This window comes from Fukomys damarensis, unplaced genomic scaffold (assembly GCF_012274545.1).
Source record: "Fukomys damarensis isolate Sample0158 unplaced genomic scaffold, DMR_v1.0_HiC HiC_scaffold_15, whole genome shotgun sequence".
Lineage (NCBI taxonomy): Eukaryota > Metazoa > Chordata > Mammalia > Rodentia > Bathyergidae > Fukomys > Fukomys damarensis.
The window spans coordinates 15,110,697-15,129,459 of NW_022900927.1; the positions used below are offsets into that span (position 1 = coordinate 15,110,697).

The following is an 18,763-nucleotide window of genomic DNA, read 5'->3' on the forward strand; positions in this document are numbered from 1 at the left end:
GGTATTTACAAACTAGTTCACCAGCTAGATCCAAATACGTGAATTAATAAACGTGTTAAAACATTAATATAGATAATTTTGCTGATATATGAATCATATATATGCTTCACTTTTTTCCTGTTTTTAAATCTAGAGATTTTTGCTTTACTTTAAATATATTTTAATATAGAAGTATTTCAAAAACTGCCAGTTAGTGGCTGGGGACTTAGCTCAGTGGTTCTGCTGCTGCCTCGCAAGCACAAGGTCCCAAGTTCAATCCCTGGTACCAAAAAAGCAAAACAAAAAGCAAAAACCTGCCTGTTAGCCAGTGTATTTGTGCTCATTTTACAAGAAAAAGTAAAATATGAATTGAAAATCTTTGTAATATGTGATTATAAATTCTTACTTTCTTGTTTTTGCATCTATTAACTTGATCTGTATCCATAATTAGGTAATAATTTGTCTTTGGAATAGCTATTTTTAGTAAATAGCTTCAATTAAAGTATCTTACTATAGATTATTTAGTAAGAATATTTTTATAATTCTATATGCAATAGACAAATGCACACATTTATATTTATATAGCAATACTCCTGAATATTAGAAAGATTTACATTAAAATTCTGTTAAATGTTCTACTAGTTACATTAGCACTGGTACTTTTACTAGTGATAGTTTACCATCTATTTCACATCTGGTGCATTGTGAATGAGAATGGTTTATAGGAGAAAAATGAATATCTGCCTCACAAATATGTTCTCATGCAGATGAGCCATTTTCTTAGGAGAAATTTCAGGTGTCAGATTATATAATTTTTATGGCTGGTGATAGTAGGAATAAAACAAAAATTCTGATTTAAAACATGAGAAGTGGTCACAAAGTAGAGCACAGAGCCTGTTGCTTTAAAGATGACAAGTCAGCCTCTTTCTCCTTCTTGCTATCTAATCTGGAGTCACCTATTTAGATTACACTGCTGAAGTCTTTCTCCTTTCTGTCCTGCATCACATATGGTTTCCTCTTTATTAGATCTTTAGCAAATGACATTTCAGGGCTGTCAGTCCATGGTAAGTTAGCTCTGTTGCTTTTGACCCTCTGGTGAAGCAGACATTATGTCAGGGATCTCATGGTAGAATAAAGCTGTGTCAGTATGCCACCACAATTTTCATAACCAGTTGTGAAATAGCTGTAACATTCATTGAATTAGTGGAAAAATTAGTTGTGTTCAGTCTCGCTGCTTTATGTGATAGTGAGCTAATCTTAAAAGTTTTTAAATTCTTGTAATTTTTAAAGCATAATGTAGCAGTAACAGGATTGCTACATTTATTCTACGCAAAAAGAAATGAATGATTATTAAAACAATATATTATGGTTGTCATGAAAATAACTAATTTTTGTTTACAGTTTTACAATTTGTCACAGAACAGAAGTTGTCAAAAACACTCTAAATCCTGTATGGCAAGCCTTCAAAATCTCTGTCAGAGCGTTATGCAATGGAGATTATGACAGGTAAAATAAATGACAACTTTCCTGAAGATTTTAAACGTTTAGTATAGATCTAATAATCTAAGCCAAATTATGTTTAAAGTGAAAGTGCCTTCTTTACTTTTGTATTTATGTATTTACAAAAGCATGAATGATTTTTTTGAAAACATTTCAACTAATTTAAGCCTATGATGGTTTAAGGAAGAGAGAACTTGGCTAATTAAAATTTGGTTACACTGACTGATTATACAAGAATAAAAATGTACAAAGTGAAGAAAATATATTGGATATTAATTTACATTTGCACTTACTACTTTAAAGCCAAATTTGGAAGGTGAGTTGCCTGGGTTTTTTTGTATGGCACGTCCTTTAAAAGTGGAACTCGCAGGTACATAGGGGCGGACTGTAGCTTTATAGCTGGCCAATTCGACTGATTCTGGAACATTAGTATTTATTTGGCGTAACTATTTTCACAGTTGCTGATTCCTGAAAGCCCCCTATATACAGAACACTAGATACAGTGTCATTTTATTCTCTTAGTAAGTCTATAACTTTATTTAACAGGACTCATTATTTCTAGTGTCCTAAAGAAGTTGGCAGTTTTTATCATTAGCATCACCTGATAATCTTTCAGAAATTCGAATCCCCAGGCCCTGGCATAGACCTATTGAGCCAGAAATTCAGGGGAAAATGCCCAGTGATCCATATTGATAAGCACTCATGTGATTCTTACTCATTCTGAGTGTGAGAGACATGGCTGTCAGTCAGTGGTCTGGTTCCACTGAGGAGCTCTGTCCCATATACTTTCTCGACTTCATTTAAAGAAACAATATAGAGTCTGGGAACTGACTTTAAAAGGTAAATTGTATCATGGTAATAAAGCTAGCTAAACCCTTGTCAAATTACTTTGTAAAATCTAAGAGCACATAGAAAATCTAACTATAATTTAGTGTTTCATTCACAATGATATACAGTATTGCACTCTTACTAAGTAACTTTAATGTATGTTTTTCCCATGGACAGAACCATCAAAGTAGAAGTATATGACTGGGATCGAGATGGGAGGTAAGACATTTTTTTTCTTTCATTTTTGCCCTTGAAACTTAGTAAACTTTAGGAAGTATATGATGAATATACTTTAGGAAGCGAGAGCACTTACATGACCCTATTTTTTAAATTTCACTTTTTAGGCTGTGTATTTCATCTGGTTTTCCAAATGTTATTGAAACATTTCCATGTAATTTTAAGAATAACTGTATCTCCTTCAGCTTGGAAATTTACAGTAACAGAGTAATTTACGCTTTCACGGTAACAGAGTAAAAGGTTTTCAACTTGGACTGGCGCCTTTCTCATTCCACATAACTTTCAGATGTTCAGTTTATTCCTTATAGAGTAGGAATTCTTAAACTTCTGTACCTTACAGTGTCTCTGAAGATTTCTATAACATTTATGTCCTGTACAGTTCAAGAGAATACATCTGAGCCCAGCAAATACATCCCTCCTTCACTGGCAGGGAGGGAAGAGGCAGAGGAATTGGGAGAAATGAATCTCACAAAACAACAACAAAACTATAGAATAGGGAAATGTAATAATTGCCAAGCCAGGCTATTGCTCAGAGTTATTACAGTCCTCTCTCTGCATTTCATAGCAGATGGTAGAGACCACAAGAGAGGGGAACACGCCATGCTACTTCTTACCTTTCTGCTTTAACCATTTTTCCAGTGTTTCTGCTGGCTGAAATCAGATTGATATTGGGCAATTTTTAAAGGATGCTGAACCGAGGGAACCAGAAGCACTCAAAGTCACATTGTGTTCTAGATTGAATTAGACCACTGCTGTCTTAGCCAGGTTGGGACTGTTGAAGCTTCAGGGTTTATGGGCCTTTGTTAAAAGCAAGGGAGGCCGAACTGCCACCCCACTAGATGACGAAGATTTATGAGCCCTTGTTAAAACAATGAGCTCCAACAGATAAATGCAAAATTCCGAAGTGGACTTATTTAGGATAGCTGCTTTCTCTATGAAACCCAGTACCCGTAAGAGACAGTGCTCTCTTGGTCTAGTGCCAAAAGGTCCTTTTCAGGCTTTAAGGACTTTAAAACCTGTCCTTGTGGTGGAGCTCACCCACCTTCATTTTTTCCTGACCCAAATTGTGGCCTCTCAAAATGGTTCCCCCAGGATGTGAATGTAGAGATGCCAAAGGCAAATAACAAATGAGAAAATAAAGGGTCCTTTTGATTTTCCACTTGGCTAATATCCTAAACTCCACCCTTCCAATTACTGATTAATGGAGCGAACAGGAGGTGAAAACCCCAGGTGTTGGCAAGGCTTTTCCCACTACGTTTCATACAGGTCAGCAACCAAGCCCATAGAGAGGACAGTGCCAGTCTACCTGACACTTCTCCAAGCTCAGGGAAGCTGGGCTGTGCTGAAGGGATAGGCCCTGTCCTGCTTCCGCTGCACGAGTAGGAAGCTGCCACTTGCAACCACATATGTGACATTTGCCACTGGGCTCACACATGTGGTCAAAGAAGTGTCCTGAAATTTGAGCCACTTAGTATTTTCTCCTTTTGAAGAAGTCAGGAAGATAGAGAGGTGGAGACGCCTCAGTTACCAACAGATAGCTATGTGCGACTCAAAAAGATTTTAGTCTTCCAGGTGCATCTGAAATATGATTGTGTCAGAGTCAAAACACTAGTGTGAAGTTTACTTGTAGAGAAAAACAAAGTGTAAATAAGGACTAAAAGGTATAACATATAATGTGACATAGGAGGAAAAGGGGCAGAAGGGAAGGAGAAGTGGGAAGGGTAGGGGAAAGGAAAGAAGGGAACGGAATTAATATGAGAAATGAAAAAATGGAAACAAAGTCTTTGTGAATAGGGAGAGGTAGAGGGGGTGAAGGGAGGGCAGGGGAATGGGGGAAAAATAAGAACCAAGATGGATTATGTAAAGGGACAGTTTTCAATGAAGAATGTTACTATATACCTTAAAAGTACCAATACAGTTAATTAAAAAGAGAAAAAGAAAATCCATGCTCTGTCTCTCATCTTTCCATTTCCACCAGGTGTTCATTTGATTAACAATTTAGGTTTCCTCAACAAGACTTCTCTATGCATTTGGGAGAAATAGCATCAGAAAATCCCATGTTTTCGTATAGGAAATGTATGTTTCATTAAGATTGATTAATTGAGAAAATGAATTTGGCTGCTCAAAATACAAAAGGAAATCATGTCACTCCTAATAAAGCAGGATTTAATGCTCCATATCATATAAATTATTTTACATCTTAATTGAGAATGGGTAAAAGTGAGGTTCCCTCAGCATCTTTAGAAATTGGGGAAATAGTTTTAATTTGACCACTTAAAAATGAAGGGTGTTATCACAAATTGACAGATCTACTAGGCAGAAAATCAACAATGAAATAATAGAACTGAACCAAGCTTTGGAACACATGGACTTAATAGATGTTTATAGAGTATTCCACCCCCAAAAACCAGAATATACATTCTTTTCGGCTGCACATGGATCATTCTCCAAAATAGACCACATACTGGCTCACAAAACAGGTCTAAATAAATGCAAAAAAATTGAAGTCATCCCCTGTTTATTATCAGATCATAGTGCAATCAAACTAGACATCAATAGCACAAGAAACTATAGAAACTTCACAAGCACATGGAAACTGAACAACACTCTCCTAAACAATCAATGGATTACAGAGGAAATTAAAGAAGAAATTAGACAGTTTTTACAAATAAATGAGAATGCCAATACAACATACAGGAATCTTTGGGACACAATGAAAGCAGTTCTACGTGGAAAATTCATAACATTGAATGCCCACACTAGGAAAACAGAGCGGGCTCAAATAAACAACTTAACGATGAAACTTAGACTCCTAGAAAAACAAGAGCAAGAAAAACCCAAAGCTCGAACAAGAGAGGAAATTATAAAGATCCGAGCAGAAATCAATGCAATTGAAATTAAGAAAACGATACAAAAAATAAATGAAACAAAGAGCTGGTTTTTTGAAAGAATAAATAAAATTGACAAACCCTTAGCTAATCTTATCAAAAAAAGGAAAGAAAAGGCTCAGATCCATGCAATTAGGAATGAAAAAGGCGAAGTCACAACAGATCCGAAAGAAATCCAGAGGATCATGAACACCTACTTTGAGAACCTGTACTCTAATAAAATGGAAAACACAGAAGAAATGGACAGATTTCTAGATACTTATGAATTACCAAAGTTGAACGAAGAAGATAAAAACATTTTAAACACCCCAATCACAATCAGTGAAATTGAAAATGTAATTAAAAACTTACCAACAAAGAAAAGCCCAGGCCCTGATGGATTCACTGCTGAATTTTACAAGACATTTAGAGAAGAACTACTACCATTACTCTTCAAACTTTTCAATGAAATTGAAAGAGAAGCTATACTTCCAAATTCATTCCTGGAAGCAAGTATCACTCTGATTCCCAAACCAGAGAAAGATACAACCAAAAAGGAGAACTACAGACCAATCTCCTTAATGAATATAGATGCAAAAATCCTTAATAAGATACTAGCAAACAGAATACAGAGGATTATTAAGAAGATCATCCATCATGACCAAGTCGGATTTATTCCAGAGATGCAAGGGTGGTTCAACATACGAAAGTCAGTGAATGTAATACATTATATTAACAAAGTCAAGGACAAAAACCATATGATCCTCTCAATAGATGCAGAAAAAGCATTTGATAAAATTCAACACCCATTCATGATAAAAACCCTGCAAAAAATTGGAATAGATGGTCTATACCTCAATTTAATAAAGGCTATTTATGAAAAACCATCAGCCAACATCATATTGAATGGCCAAAAACTGAAAACCTTCATGTTAAAATCAGGAACAAGACAAGGATGCCCACTATCGCCACTTCTCTTCAATATAGTTCTGGAAACATTAGCCACAGCAATTAGACAAGAGAAAGAAATTAAAGCAATAAAGATAGGAAAGGAAGAAGTTAAACTATCATTATTTGCTGATGATATGATACTCTACATTGAAGATCCAAAAAACTCCACCAAAAAACTTCTAGACTTAATTGACAGATTCAGTAAAGTATCTGGATACAAGGTGAATACCCAAAAATCAATAGCCTTTCTATACACAAATAACAGACAGACAGAAAGAGAAATAAGGGAAAAAATTCCTTTTACAATAGCATCCAAAAAAATGAAGTATCTAGGAATCAATCTAACAAAAGAAACAAAAGATCTCTACACTGAAAACTACAGCACTCTGAAAAAAGAAATCGAAGAGGATATAAAAAAATGGAAAGATATCCCCTGCTCCTGGGTAGGAAGAATCAACATAGTGAAAATGGCCATACTACCGAAACTGCTATATACATTCAATGCAATGCCAATTGAAATTCCAACACTATATTTCACAGAACTAGAAAAAAGAATCCAAAAATTCATTTGGAACCACAAGAGACCTAGAATAGCAAAAGCCATTATAGGCAACAGTCACATGGCACCAGGTGTAACAATTCCCAATTTGAAACTATACTACAAAGCCACTGTGATAAAATCAGCATGGTACTGGCAAAGAAATAGGCCTGAGGATCAATGGAACAGACTGGAAGACACAAAAACAAATGCAGATGTACTCAGCTACCTCATCTTCGACAAAGGAGCTCACCATCCTCAGTGGAGGAAAGATAGCCTCTTTAATAAATGGTGTTGGAAAAACTGGATATCAACCTGTCACAGATTAAAATTAGACCCTTATCTTTCGCCATGCACTAAATTAAAATCCAAATGGATTAAAGATCTAAATATTAAAACAGAAACATTAAACTTGCTGGAAAGTAAGTTAGGCAGAACTCTGGAAGACATTGGTATAGGAAAAGACTTTATGAACAAATCCTCAGTAGCACGGGAACTAGCAGAAAGAATCAACAACTGGGATCTCATCTTACTAAAAAGCTTCTGTACTTCAAAAGAAACCATTAGCAGAACTAAGAGACAATCTACAATGTGGGAAAAAATTTTTACCAGCTGTACCTCAGACAAAGGACTATTATCAAGGATATATAAAGAACTCAAAACAATCAGTCCCCCCAAATATAAAGACCCGATCCAAAAATGGGCATCCGAAATGAACAGACATTTCTCATACAAAGAAGTGAAAGCAGCAAGAAAATATATGAAAAAATGTTCCACATCACTGGTCATTCGAGAGATGCAGATGAAAACAACACTGAGATTCCACCTCACCCCACAAAGAATGGCTGCTATCAAGAAATCACACAATAACAAATGTTGGCGGGGTTGTGGGGAGAAAGGAACCCTCCTCCATTGTTGGTGGGAGTGCAGACTAGTGCAACCACTATGGAAATCAATATGGAGATACCTCAAAGAGCTTGGACTGGAGGTTCCATTTGACCCAGCCATCCCTCTGTTGGGTATCTTTCCAAGAGAACTAAAAGAATCATATCACAGAGAAGTATGTGCACCCATGTTTATAGCGGCACAGTTTGTAATAGCTAAATCTTGGAAACAACCTATTTGCCCATCCGTTGGAAACTGGATAAAGAAGTTGTGGTTTTTCTATAAAATGGAATATTACTCAGCCATAAAGAGCGAGAGAATAGATTCATTCATAGGAAAATGGATACATATTGAAGATATACTCCTAAGTGAAATAAATAAGTCCCACATGTGTAAATACCAAATAGTTTCCCTGGTGTGAATATTCTGCAACAATGCATAAGATTCTAATAAGATTACTGACATTTAGAAATGGGAGGAAAGGAGCTAAAGGTGTAGGGAAGGTGTGATACGTAGGGGAAGAACAAAAAGGGAAAAGAAAAAAATGTGAGAGAATGAAAAGATGAAAATAAAGTGTTTGTAGATGGGGAGGGGAGGAGGGGGTGAAGGGAGGGCAGAGGTAAGGGGAAAAAAATGAGAATCAAGACTTGCCATGTAAAGGTACATGATCCCAACAATAAATGTAACTGTACTGTATCCCTAAATGTACCAATAAACTCAAAAAAAAAAAAAATGAAGGGTGTAAATTCAGATGCATGAGCATCTAAGAGCATTCAGTACTCTTTGCAGAAACTGGCTAGTGTGTTGTCTGTCTTTGAGTAGTGTGTTTTTATAGATCTTCTACTACCTTCGAGTCACTTCTGAACCACAAGAATTTTAAATAGTTTTGAGAATCAGAATGGGAATGTAATTTTTTTGGTTGCTCTGATTTGGGGATTTTGAGTGTTCCTATCCAGGATAATCTGATTTATTGACTGTTTCTGTTACACCGGGCATTTTCTAAGCATTTTTCACATTATTTCTAACTGGAATTTTGATCATAAGCGACAGACACTGTATGAATTCCACATTACAGATACAGAAACTGAGGAAAAGAAGTGACTTACCGAAGGTCACACTGATAAATGGCAGAGCCAGCCCTGGAACCTGGGCAGTCTGCTCCCAGCAGCATGATTTTAGCTAATGCACTTACGTTTGTGCAGCAAGTTAACTGTAAAATCTGCCACTTAGAGAACAGCATTCTACAAGGGCATTGGCCAGACCCTATGATATTTGGTAATTGACAAATAATTATGGAAAATAGAAATCCGATTAAGAATCTGTTAAACATAATTTACCTGTTTTAGAACCTGAGACATTATAGCATCTTAAAAAGTAGGTAATGTTTCCTTAGGTGGCAAGTCTTATGAAACAGATAGATGGACAGAAACAGGCATTAGAATCCTAATAATGAAAGGGTCCATCAGTGTATCAAAGAGCTGGCTCAGATTTGCATAATAGAAAGATGGGGAAGAGAGAGAGAAAGAGAATCCTTTCTATTATAAAATGACTGGGGAAATATTTTTCAACAAAAAATTACATTTGTGTCATCAGATTCAAAACCAAATAAACTATTTAGATATCATGACTCTAAACTCATTTTGTCATTGGATGGTCACCTACCTGGGAAGAAGATTGGTGCTCGTGGGTGATAATGTTGATTTATCTTTTCATTTTGTCTTCAATATGAAATCATTAACAGCATCCCCAAAATAAATTTAAACTATTAAAGCCTCTGAAAACAAGGGAAGTAGATTGGGAGTAGAATGTTCCTTAAAAATAAATTATAGCAGATGATAAGTAGAATAATTAGAGAAATGGATTATAATTTTATAAGTGATCTAATACCTTTTTAAAATTAGAATAGTTCTGGCCCAGGGACTTAGCTCAGTGGTTCTGCTGCCTGTCTCATAAGCACAAAGACCTCTGAGTTCGATCCCCGGTGCCAAAAAACAAACAAACAAACAAAATAAAATTAGAATACTTTTTCTTTAATCCAAAACATAGATCAGTGTTTTAATATAAAAAGTCAATGTATAATTCCATATAATTAATGGACACCAAAGCAGCCTTTCTCAATGTGAGCAAAATATATGATTTGTGTACATAAAATGGCAATGTTAAAGTAATATTCCATTAACAGTTAAAGTGGAGAGTGCTGGGCAGTATTTACACTTTTCTTTTACCAGAGAGGGTCTCACACATAACTGTGGTCATAACGATGTCCATATTTTGGGAATGTCAGGTTGTGGCATAACCTTGTCAGCTTTCTGACTAATCAGCTTGAAATGAATTCTGTAGGGACATCCTGCCATTCTGTGAGGTGTATAAAAACGTGTAACACCGTTGTGTAAATAACCAATTGACGTTAAATTAGGTGGCCTGAGCTAATCTAGAGTAGAAGAAACAGTCATCTGTCTCCTTTATTTAAACACATTGACAATGATATGAAGAAACAAGAGGTTTTGCTTAAATTTAGGATAAATAATCAGCTTCAATGTTCATACTTTTCAACAAATTAAACCACTTTATCAAAATTGTCCCTGTAATTCCCAGCATATCATTAAAGAGTGTGAAGGAATGATATTTAAAACTCATTGGAACAGCTAAAGCTGATTGCGGAGCTGGACTTATCTGGGTAGCAGAGCAATCAGTGGTCGTACTTTTAAAGCACATCAATTGCTTGAATTTCTTCAGCTGAGTTTGTAACTGAATTTAAAATTCAGAGAGCCATAGGTGGAGAGCCCTGCATTCAGGCCCTGCAGCTGTAATGAGGGCCTGATTGTAACTGGCTACCAAGTAGAGCGCTGTCCACCAGAAAACGATGGTTTGATGGAAAGACTGCGCTGGTGAACTGCCAGTTGTCACGTTGCAGCCTGAGACCTCTGTGCAGTAGGGAGAGGAAAAGTGGCATTGCTGCCCACCTCTCTGCATTTCATCAAATGTTGTCAGTTCAAATAGTGACATTTACTGTAATGAGGTACAGAAGCTCTTTATCTCTGAAGTGCTTTACAAACACTATCACGTTTTAGTGTGTAAAATTTGAAGGTGATATTTTCTAAACATTCCATTCTGGGGTTATGCATTATCATGTGCAAGTAATTCTTGAGTTATTTAAGTAATGAGAATGAATTTAGGAGGGCCATTGTAAACCTTTTATATTCTTAAGTTTCCTCACTGTAGCTAGTCTTTCCTTAAAATTAGTTCATCTTTTACTTATGATTGACCCTGCATTGTCCTGTATATTCAGTAGTTAATATTCAATCATTATTTTCTTGTTCCATTGTTCACCGAGACTTTAAAAATTGATAGACTTTCATAATCTGCATATTATTCACTGATGTGTCTGTTTTTTCCTTTCTCTAGTAAAAGATTTTTGTTGTTATTTTGAGACAGGATCTCACTATGTAGTGAGACTGACCTGGAACTCACTGTGTAGCCCACACTGGTCTTGGACTCAGTGATCCTCCTGCCTCAGCCTTCTGAGTGCTGAGATTACAGGCGTGTGCCACCACACTCAGCTACTGATTTTTATAAATGCAGTTTGTGAGTTTTTTTGTGCCCTGTCCCATCAGTCTATAATTCTTGCCCTCAAAAAAGTCTGAATTAATTATAAATTGCTAGGTACTTAGTGGTAATCAATTTTTAACTCCTAAAAATTCTGATTTATTTATGATGAAATATAAATTATATCAGTTAATATTGGAATAAATTGTTGCTTGACACTGATATGCATTAAACAATTTGCAAGGTGATGCAAATTTTAACCTTTGTACAATAAATTTTAATTAAACTTAATTTATTTTCTTATATCTACCTTGAATGATTTTGAATTCTTTCAGATATATATCTTGTTTTTAGTGGGTTTTTTTTTTTTTTTGTAGACAATATTTCACACAGGCCTTTCTTGAGCACATTTATGAAGAACAGAGGCTGGGAAGTGTTACTCTAGCCAGTTTCACCTCTGCATTTTTGTGCTTTGTCCTGACTTCACTGTGTACATTTTGCCCACATAGCGTCACCACGTGGGAGGCCCATCTGTGTTCCATGTCACCTGTTGTTTTTCTATTCAGGACCAATTTAAATGACTTTAATTGTTTGAAGTGTTTTCTTCTGCATCTTCTTTAACCGTAGGAATATTTTTTTAGCATATTTAACACATGACTTATGTTTATAGTATCTGTTTCTTCATTGCGTTTCATGGTAATTCTAAACTCCGCGAAGTCAAGGACTGCCTCTTCTTATTCTGTCTTCTTTTTTTGTTTTTTTGTGGTACCAGGGATCGAACTTGGGTCCTTGCGCTTGCGAGGCAGGCCACTGAACCGCTGAGCTAAATTCTTGGCCCTTCTGTGTCTTCTTATTCTTTTTTTAAAATTAATTTTATTGGTACATTTAATGTATACATTGCAATGATATTCGTGTTGGAAATTTGTACCTTTACATAATCAATCTTGGTTCTTGTTTTTCCTCCATTCCTTTGCCCAGACTTCAAACCCTACTCCCTCCCTATCTACAAAGACTTTGTTTCCATTTTTTCATTTTCTCTTGTTAATTCCACCCCCTTCTTTCCTTTCTCCATCCCTCCCATTTTCCTTTTCTTCCTATCCACAGTATCTATTATAGGTTACAGTTCCTTGTACACAGTAACTCCTTGCTGTGTTACTTCAATATTGCAGGTGAGAGTTTGACTAGCTGTTTTCTAATGAATACTCAGTCCTTGCTCAAAACTTCTTTATCTTCTCGTGCTTACCCTCTCCTTGAAATTATAAAACTATCTTGGGTAATATTAGAGTTTTAATTCTGCAATGAAACTTCAGTTAGTAATTAATTCAGCTGTCATCTCTAAAGTCTCTATCATTTGCAGTTATCTTGGATTTAACACTCATGTAGCTATGAATTTATTCAGATTTATTAACTTTTGCATTAGTTTATATTATAACACTGATAATTTCTTCCAGCAACTTTGTAGAATTATCAAACTCAAACCAACAAATACATTGGTATGTAAATCTTGGTTTTTACTTACTTTAGTATTTAAATTATTTTGTTGCCATTAGAATGTCGTCTGTCAAATATAGAATATAAATTAATTTTTAATTCTGGTACAAGGTAATATTAGAATCCTCAGGACTGGGAAAAGCTTTTTTACTTTGCAGAAAGAAATTGAACTTATTTTATTATGCCCAAGCTTGAAAGAGTTATCAGTTTCACCATTGTATCTGTTTTCTTGCTTGGGTTTTATCCACTTGTAACATGATATGTAGACAGCATTAAAACACATGAAAATTGGGTCCTGGTAGCCCTTTTTCAGAGGCAGCTTTTGAATTGCTGTGTATGAAGGAGCCTTTGGGTAAGGTCTTTAGAAGAAACACAAGATTCTGAGTGGTAACCAGTTATCAACAGGGGAGAGAAACATCTTTGTATTTCATATTGACTTTGACTACTGATTTACATTTTTTGAATGTAAGCCACAGACATTACTATAATCCTTAACTTGCATAGTTCAGAGAACATTCCTGCTCTCATATAACATATCCAGTTAATTGCCAACTCCTGCATGTGTCATACATAGACAGGGAATAATGACATCTTTGTCACCAGAATGAATAATGATTTTTCTTAAAGTTAACTCTGTACTAATTTCTACTTTCCATCAGGTGAAAGATGGAATACAGATATGTATGAAAAGAGTTTAAGTAACTGTTACTAGAAAAATTTACTTTGCAATAGTACTATAATTTGTATAACAAAATAATAGGAATGAGGTTTTTTGTTGGTAGCAGGAATGGAACTTAGGACCTCAGGACCTTGCATCTCAAAGCAGGTGCAGCACCACTGAGCTAAATCCCTGGACTTGGGAACAATTTTCTCAAAACGTAAAGAGAGCCTGTCCTGGTGGGGCATGCTTTTAGACCCAGGACTACAGCAGGAGGATTGCAAGTTTGAGCCCGTCTTGGGCACCTTAGCAATATAGGAAGACCTTGTTTCAATATATAAAAAAAAAAACCAAAAAACAAAAAACAAAGGTAGACTAGAGATATCACTCAGTTCAGAAACCATGGGTTCAATACCAAGTTCCTCAAAAACGGGAAAACAAATCAAATAAGCATTGAAAGAATAGTAAAGAGACCAGTGTACCAGTTGAAAGCATTATTTATAGTACAGCCTAGGAAAAGAAATTAGAACTAAAGTAGTAAAGTAGTCTGAATCACAGAAAGGGAAGAAAAGGAATTAATTTAGAGAGAAAAAACTGTGGAGAGTGAAACAGAATTTTCTGTCAAGCCCTGGAGTGAGGACTTGTGGGTGGAGCTGCAGTCTAGTAAAAGTCAGAATGATTTGGATAATTAAGTCCACATCTCCCAAACAAACCCCTTTATATCTCCTGTGCCTTTGTTGCTGAGTTAGTGTTACCTCTGTCATAGAACAGGAACTCAAATTACTGAAAAGTGTTAGTTTTTACTTTATAGGTAGATTTATTATTAAAATCTGTCTGAACCCAACATTCTACAGCAGCTCAGGTTAAAATGTTCTGGGAGAGACTGGCTATTGGAGGGGAAACAAATTGTGTATTTTAAATTAGAGTAGAAAGAAAAATAAATCAGAAAATAACCAATTTAGCTTTTGTAGTGATTTAAAATAATTTATATACAATATTAGATTCAAACTAACTTAAGCATTGATCAAGTCGGGCACCGTGGCTAAAATAATTGCCACATAAATAAGAAGAACACAAAGAAAATAGGTGCCTGTGAATTAATCTCTGAATTTAAAGGGCTTCTATCATAATAGAAGATGGAACTAAGGGATATTTTACAAATGCAGTGTACTGTACCAGTGTGCACAGATCATAAATGCATGGCATAATGAAGATTCCTAAATTGGATAATCACGTAACGGAAGACTACACCACTAAACAGAGCATCCTCAGCATTTCAGAAACTTTCTCTTTCATCTTTCAGTCACTATCCAGTGTCCCCCAGAGTAATCACATTTCTGACTTCTGCCATAGTTTATTGTTGCCTGTTTTTGTTTTTGTTTGGTACTGGAGACTGAACTTGGGAACTTTTACTTGCACCTCAGTGGCACCTCTGAGCTAGATCCCCATCTCTGCCTGTTTTTGATTTTACTATAAATGGAATTTCATTGTAAGTATGCTTTTATGTCTGGCTTTGCTGGACATTAAGTTCATGAGATCCATTCATGTTGTTACGTGTGATTTGCACCTGCTTTAGTATGTTCTACTTTGTCAGTAGGCTACATGATTGTAGACATTTGACTTTTAAAATACTTTTTTTTTTTCTGGCTGTGGCAGACAGTGCTGCATGAATGTATTTGTGTAGGTTTCATAGTTGTATGTGGTGACATTTAGTCCAGTTGGGTATATATCTAGTAGTGGGTCATGTATGCACCTGTGTTTATCTTTAGTTGATTCTGATCACTCTTTTCAAAATGATTTTTCCAGTTTATTGGCATTGTATGAGAGTTTCAGTTGTTCCATTTCCTTGTAAGTATTTGGATCCAAGTTTTAATTTTAGCTATTTTTTCATGGTTCTCACTATGCATGTGTTGTCTTGCAAATCCTTGGTGACTGATCAGATTGAGTGTCCTTCCTGTTTGTTGACCATTGTTGGAAGTTCATAGATTTGAATACATAAAGTCTTTTGGGTAAAATATCATTTATTTGAATTTAAGACTCCTAGTATTGGAATAAAATACCTACGCTTGGTTATAAAGATGCAAAGACTTTATCAATTGACAAAAAGCCACAAATCATAAAAAACATTTTGAAAATCGAGTTTACTAGTATTAAAAATAGAATTTAAAACATATGGCTTTGTATATAATACATAACTTTAAAATCAAATCTCTTTTTAAATTAAATTGGTAAGTATTTTAAAATTTGCTGTCCAATGTTCAAGGTGCTTAAGGTAGATGGTTTTATATTTTAAAGGCATGGTAAGTTGGTACAAAGTTTTGGAAAATGTCTTAATTACATGTGTTACTATCCTTAAAATACCTCTTTAACTTTCATGGACTAATTTCACTTCTAAGAATCTATTCTAAGATAATGATCAGAACCTGAAAAAGTAGGCTTATGCTAAAAATATTTAACTCATTTATAACAATGTAACTGTTCAAATTAAATTGTAGAATACCCATCAAAAGGAATATTGGATATCTATTAGTAACATTGCTTTTTGGGAATGCTTAATCATTTGAAAGTGTGCTTCTAATAAAAAGATAAGCAAAACATTTAGAGTCCTTTCAATACTATTCAGTAGGAATATCATTTTCTAGTAGTCACATTAAAACAAGTAAATATAATCAGGTAAAATTAATTTTAATGATAAGTATTAAAGTGATATCTGAAGTATTTTTAGCATGATTAATATCAAAACTTATTAGTGAGATAGGTTCTCTTTCATGCACTGACTGCAAATTAAAATATATATTTTATATCTTATTAATAAAACTCAATTCATACCAGTCACATTTCAGGCACTCTGACTGCATATGGCCAATGTCTGCAAATTGAACCCTGCAGTCGTATATGCTATATCTGGAATATTTTCATAGAATACAATAATAGAAAATATACATCACCCATCAGGAAGGTTATCTCTGAATAGTGGACTTTAGAAACACTTTACTTCTTTTTTATGCATTGTATTCTGAAAATTTTTTACCATGAACACTTAAAATATATTAAAGTGTCAAACATTATCAACATTATAAATAAGCCAACTTGATATATCAACTCTTCAATTCCATTACAGGCTAGAGAGCTCCACTTTTAATCCAGTTTATCTTGCCTTAGGTGTGGGATTAAGAGACCATTGATTGAATACACAAGAAGAGACTATCTTGGGAGAGGGATAATGGAAATAAGTAACAGATGCCACAAAGAATTCTATCTAGAAAATCAGCAAAACTTACAAATGCTGAAAATAGTTTTTTAACTATTAGTTCAGCACCTTACTACTAAATCAGAACCTGCCAATTCCTTGAATAAAACAGCAGAGTAGGGTGATTATAATTCACAACAACTTATAAACTTTACAAAGACGATCAATGATTTATCCCAGTGGCATCCTGTCTGCCTCGAAAACACAGGGCCTTGAGTTCAATCACCAGTACCAAGGGGAACAAATTTTTTTTTTTGCAAAGAACTTGAAGAGAGGAGTTCAAGGCCTTCTAACACAAAGATGTGATAAGTGCTTATGGAGATGGACCTGTTAGTTACTCTGATTTGATCATTATACATTATATAAGCATCAGACCACCACACTGCACCCCACAAATATGTGTAGTTATTATCTGTCAGTTTTTAAAATTCAAAATAAAGTAAATAATCCAGAAAATAGGACTGCCTCTCAAAAGCACATCAAGATCAGATAAGTGAATTCTATAGTCTGAGGATAGAGGCAAGAGTTAAGTGTGAGTCATGTAGACCACCCATTCCTATCATTTTGAATTTCTCTATATAGAAACTACATCTTAGATCTTTTCTTCTCATTTATTTCATTAGCATGTGTTGTAGTCCTGTCTTATTAGTGCAGGGGAGGTAATCATCTAAATCATGTACAAGTTCAATTTGTATTCTCAACATATGAGAGTCTAGATTCTGTTTTAAAGTTGAACAGTAACAAAGAGCAAAATTTTAATTGAATTTTATTCTCCTTAAAATTAAGATAGTAACTATTTTAATGTTGACGTTGTTGAGTTGAGTTGCTTTTAGTATCTCCATGGATTTTCTATTCTTAAAGGGTTCTACCCTTTAAGGATTTCCTATCCTTAAACTGAAAATCTTTCTGTCTCTACTGCATTCAGAACATCCCTGAATGATTTCTTACAAAGATGCTTTCATCCAAGGATTAATCTCTGGATGAGAGAAAGCAGTCCTTGATACCATACTGAGAGACTGGCCCTGGTGTCACCAAGATGTTCAGTCATTCAGTCCTGAAGCACTTTAACATTGTTTGTGTTGTCATTTGGTTATAAGGTGATAGAGTTCTTAGGACCATCTTATAGCTGGTAACTTTATAAAAAATTACTCTGAAAAAATAACATATTTGTATTATGCATGAGAAATGTACTAAAGTTTCCCGAGGAAAAAAGACAGCATTGTTTTTATACCATTTATGGCAATCTTTTGTGACCATCAAGTTACTAAATAAATTATTCATTGATTAACATATTCCTACCTTCAGGTCATCTTACAGCTGCATCCCAAAAGATTTTAAACTAAATATTCAAATAATTTTCTTTGTACTCATGGTGAAGATTATTTTGCACATCCTTAAGTGACAGCTCGATCTTAGGTAATAGAAAACACTGAATTTCTTTTGTAATCAGGAGTAAATTTTATGGAAATGATCTCACTAATTGCCATACATATATACTGTGGACCATACACAGCAGTGGTTTCAACTGGGAGTATCCAGTAGGACCACGTGGAGAACTTCTCTCAAAATGTCACCCTCCTGCCCCTGCTTCTGTAGCTCGGGATACAGTCTAATGTGAGTTGTTGAAAAACTCTCTGGGTCATTTGGATTCATAGTTGGTCTGACAATCATTTTAGACACTCATTCTGGAAAGGATAATAGGAAACTTTACTTGGTGAGGGAGTCATTTCCTTTTGATATTAGGAACTAAATATTAGTAGGTTAAACTGAAGAAACAATTTTTTGTAGCATCTATGTAAAGGTACAAGATCCCAATAATGAATGTAACTGTACTGTATACCTAAAATGTACCAATAAACTCAATAAAAGAAAAAAAAGATCAGATTGCTTTATTAGTTACTACGAGGGAGTTGAAAAAATGAGTGACACAGGGCTGGGGATTTAGCTTAGTGGTTCCATTGCCTGCCTCACAACGCAAGGGCCTGAGTTCAATCTGTTGTGCCAAAAAGAAAAAGAAAAAAAAAAAAAAAAAA

At 35.0% G+C, this 18,763-nt stretch overlaps 1 protein-coding gene across 1 annotated transcript in view; it reads left to right on the plus strand.

The window, feature by feature from the left end:
• Nucleotides 1–18,763, plus strand: part of Cpne8 (copine 8) — a 214,695-nt gene that overhangs the window by 115,533 nt on the left and 80,399 nt on the right. The window contains exons 10-11 of the mRNA XM_010629775.2: nt 1,381–1,485; nt 2,485–2,526. Of these exons, the coding sequence (XP_010628077.1) occupies nt 1,381–1,485; nt 2,485–2,526 (147 nt within the window). The remainder of the gene's footprint in view (nt 1–1,380; nt 1,486–2,484; nt 2,527–18,763) is intronic.